The sequence below is a fragment of the Ictalurus furcatus genome, chromosome 25 (assembly GCF_023375685.1).
Source record: "Ictalurus furcatus strain D&B chromosome 25, Billie_1.0, whole genome shotgun sequence".
Lineage (NCBI taxonomy): Eukaryota > Metazoa > Chordata > Actinopteri > Siluriformes > Ictaluridae > Ictalurus > Ictalurus furcatus.
Window position 1 is genome coordinate 4145001 of NC_071279.1, and position 12500 is coordinate 4157500.

Consider the following 12500-nt stretch of genomic DNA (forward strand, 5'->3'; position numbering starts at 1 on the left):
ACTCTGATTAAGAAACTAGCATGTAAACAGCGATTATTGATGACCTTAATCCAGCTAAAGTTATACTCGAAGTAAACACAAATCGAATTAAGACGTGGAGTATTAATGTTTTAGTCGCGTTACCGAAGTGCATAGACATGTACACACCTTAATCACACTATTAACGTCGTGTGAGAGTTTTCACCGCATTGTGTTACAGGACACGTACACACGGAAGTGCTCAACCGTTTTACGATAAACAAGGGAGCACGGCTGCATCCCAAACCGCGTACTTACCTACTACATAGTAGGCAAAATACATGTATTATAGCTACTATATAGTAGGTAAGTACGCGGTTTGGGACGCAGCCCACGGCTTCAAGCAGTCGTCTATTAGCACGTACAACATGACAAATAATTAAATGCACTTGAAGCGTTCGTAAAAGTAAAAATAAAAACACCCGAAACTGTATACGGTCCCATAACGAAGACGAACTGTATGTCGATACGTGAAATTCTGGAGGGAATATCGGACGGCGTGGCGTGGGGACGTAATGACGTGTGCTTTTAATCGATCTATGTTCTATAACATGTAAAACAGGAACATGAAAGGACTCATGTAAACACCTTAATCAGAATACTGTCTTATTCAGAATAAGGTCCATAATTAGATTACTGCTGTCCATGTAAACGTAGTCATAGAGGCAGCACAGCAAGGTGCAAACCATGCTGGAAGCTGAACTCTAAATTGCCCCTTGGTGTGTAGGAGTGTGAATGTGTGTGCATGGTGCCCTACAATGAATTCCCGCATTGCGCAGTGTTCTCAGAATAGGCTCCGGATCCACCGCAATCCTGACCAGGATAAAATGATTACTGAAGATAAATGTATGAATGAACGCAGTATGTGTCATTACTGAAAGTCTTATAAAGAGATCATGCAGAACTCTCAGACAATAAGGACAGAAATGCCTCAACTTTATTCTGAACCAGAATAATCGGTAGCAAACACTCAGAGTAAGTAATGGGCCAAGCCCAAAGTGGCAAAACATTAAGGTTTTAATGGTCTTAACAACACATTATTGGTCAGGAAATCAGCAAGTATTAAACAAATAGATAAAGTAACTTTTCCCTTTGATTTCTTTAAATGTTTAAGCCTTGTGGGTAAACTTGTGGACAGCTTATTTATTTCTTTAATTTTTAAAAAAAATTGTATTCATTTTATTTCATCTTTACTTTTATTTAAATGAGACATGTTAGTTTAACTTAACATTTTAATCGTTATCATGATTTTACCGTTGTGTACAAGAACACTATATAAATGAATTTCCTCTCTTTCTCGCTTTTCCCCCCAAACAGTTCACTGCAGCAAAACTAAACAAGTAAATGGTGGCACAGGAGGCCGTACTAGTGTATTTGTTTAATTCTTGCTAATTTTCTGACCAAGGATTTATCGTTAAGACCATTAAAAGCTCTATTTTTTTTTTTTGCCCAGCCGTGTAGTGTACAGAATAGTTTTTTCTTTCTTTCTTGTTGTTCTGTTCGCTATAATAGTGTCCTGTGTAGTACTCCTGATTTTTCCACGTAGAGAATATTGAGAAAGGAACCATTTTAAACACAATGATTGATACATGATTGAGAGTGAAAGTAGTGATCGTCGATCAGAGTGATACAGCATGAAATCTGAGGTTGTGTTTTAGCAATCGAATGTCTAGTGATGGCACAATCCCAGAAATGCAATGCTTGGTTAAAAAAAGAAAACAAAAGAGAGACTATTACAATAATAGAAAAGGCGTACATCCCAAAGCCATTTCCGATGACTTCACCTTTAGTTTTTGTGTCGCTCAATTTACAGACCTCCTTCGTCACCTTGGATGAAGCCATCAAGATCACCAACCGTCGTGTGAATGCCATCGAGCACGGTGAGTCAGAGACGAGTCTGTCCCGCTCTCAGTGTGTGTGTTCACGCTTTCTAATCCGCTCGGGACAAAACGAGCCAGTTTAAATTGATTAAAAAAAAAAACGACTTATCCAGCTTGGCACTTTTCTCTGACTCTTTAATTAAAAAAACAAACAACAAAAAAAAAACAAAACCCAAAATGTTTCTCTTATACATTTATTTTAAAATGGCTGGATGGTAAACCAAAAAAAAACTGCGTTGGAGCTGAAACTCTGAGGCATAGGAAGAGAGTTTTAGGACATAATTTCCATTAAGATTTTTAAATTGATCAGCATGGAGATGATTTTAAACTTAATATTACAGACATATTGCAGCATGAAACATTGCTAAATAGTAAACATTACAGGAGTTAAAAGCGTTACTGTTGAGTTCTCCGTCTTTTCCACAGTGATTATCCCGAGGATCGAGCGAACCCTCACGTACATCATCACTGAGCTGGATGAGAGAGAAAGAGAAGAGTTCTATAGGTGAGTCACGCTGGTTTTGTCAGCACTGCTATACATTAACAAAAAAAAAAACACTGCATCGGTTATCATAAAAAGTGACTAGTAATTTTAGAGGAGCTTTCTTTAGTACATTTACATTTACATGTCTTACGAACCAGAGCAGCCGATCGTCAAACTCTAATTTAAAAAAAGCTAACTCGGTATACATGGCCAAGGGTGTTTGGGTGGGCGGGGGCAAGTGCACGTTAAGGGGTGGCACCTAATTATTTAAAGCTTCATTCGCAGAATAAAGCTTCCTAACAAATAACGACGCTGTACAGGCTCCATAATTGCTCCGTGGTTCCGAATACTACACCGTATTTTGTAGTCAAAATGCTCACAACAGTACAGTTTTGATTATCAGCTGTGGCTGATTAAAGTCTGAATAAGGAGCATTTTTACAATAATTATTGGGAATGAAAAAACCCCAAACATTTAGCCCTTAAGTAATATTGTATTGGCAAAAGATCTGGCAGTACAAATCAGATTTTATTTATATTTCTTTCTAGGTAAATGACCTCATACTTCTAGTCGTTTTCCAAAACACTAAAAAAAAAAGGATTCAAACTTACAAATTTTTTCACACTTTACCTGCAAATATTTATTACTAGATTTTATAATGGTTATAAATTGCACCCAGTGGTGTCTCTAACAGCTTGGATATAACATTTAATCGTATGGTGTTGAATAATCAACAACTCCAATAAACTGCTGATTTAAATCACGATCGGATTATTCAGGGGCCTGTAAACACACATCCCGTCATGCGAGTTGTAATTTTGGCATAATTTCTAACTTCTCTAATTCTGCTTCACAAAGATAGTCACACAAGTGATCCAAGCGTATTTCTCTCTCTGTCTTCCCCTCGACTCCACCAGGTTGAAGAAGATCCAGGAGAAGAAGAAGCAGCTGAGGGAGAGGACGGAGCTGGAAATAGCGCAGCGCCTGGCCCAGCTCGGCCCCATCAGCGAACCGGCCAACATGGTCGATATGGAGAAAGACGAAGACCTGCTGTTCGAATGAGCCTGGTTCAGGCTTCAACTCCCAGTACACACGTTATTTATTCTGCGTGCCTACCAGATCAAGCACGATATATTATGTGAAAGGAAAGAAATCACCATTGTTTTGTGTATATGTTGGTGCTTATTTTGTTTTCAGTTTTGCCTTTTTTGAAAGAAAAAAAAAAGCATGTTCATGTTATCAGTATCTATATATTACATATAAATATATGTACATTGCTGGTTTACGCTGCTAGCAATGACTGTGTTCTCTGTAAGGTTTACTGTCTCCGGTCTTGTTGAGTCTGTGTGAGTGATTTATCATCGATGACTGTATGGGATTACCTGAAATACCATTCCAAGTTCATAGTAAGTTCATGATGTCATACTGTACTGTAGTGCAACTTCGAAAGCCGATGTGGTTGGTACTATAAAGTGAGATACTCTTCAGTGGAAGCTCAAGACCATTGATTATGGTGGAAACCTTTATGATCCCTGTGTATAGTTCTTCATAAAGCTCATTTCAACAGTGTCATCTCACTATTAATCCACCGTTCGACACATCAGAGTATTTCCAGTGACCCCTGATGTGCTGAAATTCTTGTATAATCTCAACTGATATTGTCTGTGAAATTCATTTGGAATAAAAATTGTAGATGTTCACCGGATTGCACTTTGTGTGGTAAGTTGGCCAGTTCTTACTGTGTAAGTCATCTGTTCGTTTTTGCTAAGCCGCGTTCCATCTATTAATCAACTTATTCAGCGTTTTGCATAAGTATTCCCCCACACTCCGTGTTGCACATTTTGTAGTGTTTTGGCAAAACTGATTTTAATCAGTTCCACAGGGACTTCATAACTCTTATTCGATCTGATCAGCAGAATTTTACACCGTAATCTCTAACTAATGCATCTGTAGTTTTTATGAGATTACCGTGAACAGTCATGATACATGACGTACTGAGAAATGAACAAACAAATAAATTCACGGACGCTAAGCAGTCCATACAGGATTTCACAGAGTTTATTTTTTGTGATTGTTGCGGTCTGAAATGCACGATTTCGCTGCTGCATTTTTCAAAATTTGCAGTGCGGTTTGTGGCGTTTATTGTGCTTTTTTTTTTTTTTTTTTTTTTGCGGAAAATACTGGTGAAATTGCAATTGCATTCTTTCGCAGTGATGTTTGTTGGTAAATGAGACCGTTTAGCTATACTCGTGTTTGACGTACATGAATCGAAGAGGGCTTTGGATGAATGCCACGTCTTGGTCCAAATCTGTAGAAACTCTGCATTAATTAAAAAAAAAATCTCAAGCTCCTCTGAATACTGTGGAGTTTCCTTCATTTTGCGTTCATTTCTGTGATTGCAAATCCACAAAATCCTGGATGGACTGACTAAATTTCCTTATAATGGAAGTCTAAGGGCAGTTTTCATCTTTTTAAAAAATGAACTCCTAAATTTGTAGAATTGGTCCTTGATGGAACCACTTTTTCAGAAAAAATGTTCCTTCTTAAATTTGCTCGTTACCGCCTCATGCTTTATTGTTAGTGTAACAGATTTTATTGTATTCCTGGAATACTTGACCTTGGTGTAACTTACCACATACATGCCATACCTTCTGTCCAGTTCATAAAATCCACAACGACAGGCTCAGGTCTGAGTTTAGGCTCATCTCTAAATCTACTAGATAGCTTAACTAGTTTCTAATGTACACGTAGTGCAATTTCTAGTTTACGCCTTTATATTTCACCAATCATCTGGACAAAGTTTGTGGCCATAAAATATATTTTAGCCAAAAATAAATATTGTTTTTATTTAATGTTTGTATAAATCTAAGAATTGATTTTTTCCCCTCACCCCTAGTGACCAGTGACATTTCCTTAAATTGTCCATGTATGCTTACAAAGAAAATACCATCACCACAAAAATGGTGTTACGGACTATAACCTGTTTAAATCACCCGCTACAGTATTACATACAGTAACATAGCTTTCTGAGTTTGGTGCATAATACAAGACATTTTTCACGTGACACATTATAATGTCACATTTCATGAAGAAAGTTTGTAGAAAAAAAAAAAACCTCTGTACAAATAATTTTTATATAATGATCAAGGATTTTATTATCATAGTCTCTCTCATCAGTTTCATATCATTACAGAAAATGTTATTGTACAGAGTTTGTTCAGCAATGTCTCCTCTTTGCTCGGTAAGTTTTCTCCGCAGTGCTGGTCACGTAGATCTGTACAACACGGTTTGTGTTTTTTACTGTACAGGTTTGTGTAGTAGGTTAAAAAGGCTCTCAGCACTTAAATAAGCTGTCTTCATCAGCATGTTTATATATATACTGTGTGTATATATATATATATATATATATATATATATATATATATATATATATATATATTTCAAATAAAAGATTATCCAGTGTCTCCACCCCCTGGGGGTTAGGGAAGGAGCTTCACCAGGTCAGGTGACTAATAAGGAAGCTTCAGGGATCGGGCAGGCGGTTTCGTGTTCCCCCCCACAAAACCCCCACTGCGTACATAAACAAGACTCACAAGAGAAACAACAAGCAAAGCTCTCGGTGAAGCCGTAATGGTGCGTACGGATGAGGAAAAAACCAGAGTGTCGCAGGAAGTGCCACTCTCCACTCACCTCACATGATACTCATGTTTGAGCTATCAGATCCGTTTGGTTTTTTTTTAGCCAAAAATGCAATTTACACAAGGCCCCACTTACCCCAATTCAGTTTGCACAGTTTGCTAAACTGGGGACTGTAAGTCTCCATCACTTGTTAGCTACATTAGTCATGTAACTCCAGTAAATAAATAAAGAAGCAATTTTCAGACACCAAACATACAATATCTTGGCTTATCAATTACATTTTGGGGTAAAGAGGAAGCTGTGTAAAAATGAATTTTTAGCCAAACTATCGCTTTAAGATGAGGAAATGATGTATATATTTTTTTTTTCCTGGCAGGCACCTACTGCTTTCTATTAAAATGCTACAGCTATATCGATAAGGTCTAGCATCGAACACACAAAGCAATCGCAATGAAAAGAACAGAGCTGTCTTAATATAATAATCATGAGAAGAATAATGATCATAATCAATAATAATAAGAGTAATAATTATAATAATATATTACAGAATAAATCTCTTTTTTTACTTAAAAGTTATTTTTTTTAAGGTTTTAAATACTAGGATCTTTTTTTAAATCTTTTTTTTTAAATACATATCTAGTAGTTTTTCGTGATCAAGATGTCGACTATACTTCAACGTTATCCAAATCAATAAAAACTAGCTGTGCCATTGCATATTACAGAGATAGTCGATGATATGTGGGCATGCACCGTGAACCACCGCTCGCTCGCAGCTCTATGCTCCCTCTATCCCTCTGTCCCTTGCTGATGACATCATAGCCGCCCTATGACCATGACGTCCACCACCTCGCCTTTGTGCAGCTCCACGTATTGCTCTGTTTTGGGAGGTAGCATGAGGAGGCCGTTGGCGCTGCGCATGCTCATGAGCCGACTGTTCACCTGGTTCCCTGTGTATGAAAAGAAATGAGGATGAGACAGTTAAACCATGGCTCTTAAAGCACAAAACAGATGCCAAGACACATCCACATAACATGTCGTCAACAGTTACCGAGAAGGACCAGGTGAAATACAGTCACAGGTATAATGGACGTGAATGAAGCGAATGATTAACTCTTTACTTCCACCAAAATTACTTTGGGGTATGTTTTGTGTTTTTTTGTCTGTTTGAATCAAAGGGTTACTGCTTTTCTGCTCACCATGTCTGGTATACAGAGAAAACCATAAACCCATGAGAAGCATTATTGCATTACAGACTTGAAAACACTTAAAAAAGAAAAATAGAAATCATGTATTCTGCTGCCAATCTTCTTTAAGTGTGTGTGTGTGTGTGTGTGTGCCCCACATCATTATAATGCCATCAATTATGATTGTTCTAAAGCTGTTGATAGATATTAGAGTATCCATCTAATATAATTTATATTAAATTAACTTAAAATATAGAAATAAATAAAATGGTGATAGTGACATGTGCAAAGATTTGGATACCAAACTTAGTCAGTACTTAGTAACACTCATTCTTGTTCATTCTGATGACTCTTCCATGCAGATCATATTTGTGCCAGCAACTCTGCACAACAGAATGGTGCACCACCACAGGGTCAGCTAAACCTTCTTGCAGGTCCATGCTGTCGTATGGGGGCAGAGAATTTATTACACTCTGGAATTGTTAGTCCTGAAGACAGTTCTTGACCTGCCTAACGAGTCAATTAAAGCCTAACGAGTTGATTAAGATCTGATTCTTTACAACTGGAAGGGTGTCCAAACTTCTGCGCACGCCACACTATGTAAAACAAATCTAAAGTAACTGCATTAACATTTGCAGAAAACAAAGTTCAAATAGTTTGCTGGTTTGCTGCAGTGGTTGTGTTTCACTTCTTTCCCGAACAGACTGAGTGTGCCCACCTGTGCTCTGAGCCCATGGCAGCGGCTCCTGATGGTGCCATGTTAAAATACAGCGGTGATACTCAGGACGTGGGTCCAGCTTTACATCACAGGACAACTGCAGACACACAGCAAGAGACATTTCATCCACTTGCTTGCTTGACCGGGAAATTAGCATTCAATTACACCTAATTACACTAACCCAGTTTAAACTACTTCATTCGAGTTCAAATGTTGGAGCCTACAACCAAGTACAGTTCTTGTATCTAATAATAATTCAAACATTAAACAATAATTAGCTCAGTTAAAGCTCATCAAGTACACACAATGTAAAATGGAAACAGTCACAAATCCTATTATGAAACTGGAATTTATATATTCTTCATGTATCAGTTTACTTTGATGACACATATAGCATTGAAGACATTTAAGCTTCAAAACACATGTAACACCTGTAAGCTCTTAGGTGTTGTTCAAATCCCTACTGGTCTCAGCAAGTATAAATATCTTGAATATAGTCACATTTCTCACATATATAATTTCCTATTATAAGATTACATCAAATCAAACATAAGATACTTAAATCAATTTCTGGACATTTTTACTAATTTCAATTTTCAACTTTAAATTTAAAAAAATTTAAACTTAAAATTGTCTTAGTCTGTTGGCAGGTGACTTTGCTTCTTTCTCAAAATAAATGCTTAATAATAGAACGAGACTATTTCAAGCTTGAAAGTAGAAAAAAAAATGTGAAGAAATAGGTTTAATAATCTTATATTTGGAAATAGGAAATACTAGCTCAATCGGACTCTATTCAAGATATTTTAACTTGGGCGGATGGAATTTACAGTATACTCGACTCCTATTAGAGGAACGTAAAAGAGTCTCATTTGAGAGAAGTGGATTAGATTTTGCAGAATTAATAAAGTAAAAGCAGTTCTTAATTAGAAATTGGACCCTGTTAAACATCAGTATTGTACACCAGAATGTAACTCTCTGACTCTTACTCTAGCTTTGATGATGGTGGGTCGTGGGTCCAGGATTCCCTGCATCTTCCTCAGGGCGGGTATGACGAAGAGATTACACGTGACCACGGCTGACACGGGATTCCCTGTAAAAACAAATGATTATCGTATTCATCTGCTCAGTGCTGAGACAGCTAATCAGGGCCATATGAACAAAAAAGCAGACTTCACCGTCTGTGAAAAATCAAGGAGACTTTGCCTTCTTAAAAGCTTGTTGCTATTAAATACTACTTGAAATGTGGATTACGATCAGAAGGCATTTTAGGATTCTTTGATTCGTGATTTGGTTTTATTGAAATATTAGTAGTAGAACTACCTATTCAACTGTGTGAATTAATGTCTATATATATATATATAGACAGTATATATATATATATATATATATATATATATATATATATATATATATATATATATATATATATATATATATATATATATAGACTTTAAAACAAGAAAACGAAAAAAACTATAGACAGAAACAAAAGAAAAAATTTAACTGACCACAAACTAAAACATTTGTCTTAAAGCTAATAAATACATACCAACAAACTCTCTCACCATCCCTACCTGGTAGAGCAAAAATTAGCTTTCGTGTACCGTCCATGTCCAAAGTGGCAAATGTTGTAGGGAGACTATACAGAAGAACACAAGTAATAAGACTGCTGCTTTTCAAAACTGCTTTTCAAAACATTGGCTACTCATTCATCCACTCACCCGGGTTTCATAAAGACACGCCCAAAGTGAATCTGAGCGTGAAGGTCAATATCCAACACCTGCTTCAAGTAGTCCTGTCGAAACAGGCCAATTAAAGGTCCACATTAATGATGATCGAAACACACATTCTCATAAAACCCCAGACAGTCCCATATGGCAGGGGAGGAAAGTCATACATTATTTATCACCATCTCTCGCTGCTGTGGAAAGATTCACCTGCATATAAAGTGAGCCACGAGATGTCAGCATGCAGCTGTATCGAGACTTAACGTGTGTAATTTAGACCAGCGCTATGTTCCATTAACGTTTTCAACACACCCTCGTCAACTTCCCCTCTTGACAGAGAAGTGCATGAAGACTACTTCAGTAAAGTAGAAGTTTATTTGTATACATCAGGTGTGTACAGTCTGATACACAAAGGGCCGGTGTGGGTGCAGGTTTTCATTCCAACCAAGCAGGAACCACACCTGACTCCACCTGTTTCATCAGTTGATCTTGGCTTTCAATAGACTCAGGTGTGGCTTCTGCTTGCTTGGACTGAAAACCTGCACCCACACCGGCCCCTTCCGGTTAAGATTGGACACCCCTGGTATACACGCTTCATACACAAAGAGTCAAACTCAGCGTCCTTTGCTCAAAGATTAAAAAGATGAACAAACAAAAGTATCTACAGTGCCCTCCACTAATATTGGCACCCTTGGTAAATATGAGCAAAGAAGGCTGTGAAAAATTGTCTTTATTGTTTAAACTTGTGATCTTTTGATCAAAAAATTCACAAAAATACTCTGCTCCCATGGATATCAAACAATTGCAAAGACAACACAGGTTTATCCAAAACAAAATATATCGTGGGCATGAGGTGCCAATATTAGTGGAGGGCACTGTGAAAGGATATAGATAAAATGAAGTGCATAAAGAAATGAGAGGCGAGAGAATTTTCCAGAACAACGTGATTTTCTTAAGTGATATGGTTTATTTCCTTACAAATTGCTAGCATGCTGACTAGCTGGTAGTCAAAATATCCAACTTGCTAACTAGCAAGCTGAATAAGTTACAGAAGCTAAAAAAAACAAACAAAAAAAATTCGATTTGAAAAAACAATTCAAATGCTAGATTTTTCAAAGAATTAACCATGTAGTGCTCCTGGTTTGTTTTTGTTTTTTTTTACTGCCCAAATAAATTTCCTATGAGCTGACAAAGTGGTCATTTAGGGATGAGGATTTAGGCCAGGAGAAGATTGTGAAGAAGAGGGTGAGGGCACATGGTTGACCAGGGTTGACCCTGCTAAAGTGTGCAAACTACATTATTTTACCAAAAGAAGAAACTGAAAGTTTATTAACTAAATCAATTTAAAAAGTCCCAAAATAAGTCCTCACCTTCTCGCCCATGGACACTCCCCCTGAGGTGATGATGACATCGGCACGGCTGATGCCCTCATTCAGGGCATTCAAGAGGTCATCTGGGCTGTAGGAGGAGACAAGAAACCACAGCAACTGTTACCACGGTAGTAAAACACCAAGCAGTTTTACTCTGTCAGGTTTACTCTGAACTCAGTGTAGGCTTCTGTTATATCCGAATCCAAGACTGCGTTTGAAAGATTGAATAAAATCATTAACACCTAGTACGTACACTAAGAAAGTCCAAAAACTGCATTAATATGCTACTAGTATAAAGCAATCTCTGTTGAAAAAAAGTTAATTTCTTAGGGTCTCTAAGGGGTCAAAAAATAGGTCTGTGACCATGCAAAACATTTTAGATGAAGGCATGGCATGTGTAAACGTTGTACCAGTAAAGGCAAAAAAGAAATAAACATCTCATTCTGTATAAGTCATGGCAAATAAAAACAGTATTACATTTTGATCCTAGGATAGACATAGAACTTAATATACTAGTAATATTAATATAATTATTATTAATATAGTATACAAACTAATATACTGTCCATGGACAGAGATATAACTGTGTATGTTACAAGAATGTATAATGTTATTTGTAGATCTTTGTAGTTCTTTGTGTACCTTTAAAGACCACTGATGTCTATCTGTACGTTTAAAGTCTGTACCGTTCCTCCTCACTGGGGTGGTACCTTGAAGGATCTTTTGTACCTTCAATATGTATCTTTAACTTCAAAATTTGGATATAGTGCATCTTTAAGATACGTTCTATACGTTAACTATAGTTTTTAGAGCAAAGCTTTAGAGGGACAGTTCATTCACCCTTCTAGGTAACAGATACACACTAAGTTACAAAAAGCAAAATACAAAGTACATTTAAAGTAGGCAGCTTGCTGAATAAATTTGGTATTAGAATATATTTAAATATTAATGATAATTAAGGGGTCATGGTCCACATGCTTTTGGTCATATAATGTAATATGAATGTGTTGAGATACTCACTTGTCTCCCACGATGCCCAGGTTAATGGTGGGGTAGCCATGCTCTTGGATAGTGGCTAGCAGCGTGGAGCGGTTGGAGTCACGGATCTTCCCTGGGTGTAGATCGTCCTCAGGGTTCAGCAGCTAAAAAAATAGTTGCACGGTCAAATACACACAATCAGCTTATCAGCTTTAAATAATAACTGGTCTGATTAGCATTGTTCTGTTCACTAACTACAGTTTGCCAACAATTACAATTTTTCATTTGCAATCACGTAATTTATTTAAAGACAGACATGCCAAACTGTATATAATTACATTTAATGTTGGATTGTTTGCAAAACAAGTTAGTTCCTGTTACCACTTAGGTTTTAACAGCTATAAACTGTCGTTCCCTCTCCAGCTTCTCTTTTTTCTGTCTGTTGGTGTTTGTAAAACAAAAAAAGGAGCTGGTCATGTTATCAAGAAGCCAGAAAGTGTAA

General features: G+C 37.1%; 2 protein-coding genes across 2 annotated transcripts in view; one reads left to right on the forward strand and one right to left on the reverse strand.

The window, feature by feature from the left end:
• The window catches only part of atp6v1d (ATPase H+ transporting V1 subunit D), an 8581-nt gene extending 4499 nt beyond the window's left edge, over positions 1-4082 (forward strand). Inside the window, exons 7-9 of the mRNA XM_053613767.1 lie at positions 1832-1898; positions 2325-2403; positions 3300-4082. Of these exons, the coding sequence (XP_053469742.1) occupies positions 1832-1898; positions 2325-2403; positions 3300-3444 (291 nt within the window). The 3' untranslated portion in view covers positions 3445-4082. The remainder of the gene's footprint in view (positions 1-1831; positions 1899-2324; positions 2404-3299) is intronic.
• Positions 4083-5844: 1762 nt separating this feature from the next.
• The window catches only part of gphnb (gephyrin b), a 75799-nt gene continuing 69143 nt past the window's right edge, over positions 5845-12500 (reverse strand). The window contains exons 19-25 of the mRNA XM_053614872.1: positions 12041-12162; positions 11021-11108; positions 9645-9718; positions 9498-9562; positions 8910-9013; positions 7924-8020; positions 5845-6968 (exon numbers count right to left, since the gene is read on the reverse strand). Coding sequence (XP_053470847.1) covers positions 6835-6968; positions 7924-8020; positions 8910-9013; positions 9498-9562; positions 9645-9718; positions 11021-11108; positions 12041-12162 — 684 coding nt within the window. The 3' untranslated portion in view covers positions 5845-6834. The remainder of the gene's footprint in view (positions 6969-7923; positions 8021-8909; positions 9014-9497; positions 9563-9644; positions 9719-11020; positions 11109-12040; positions 12163-12500) is intronic.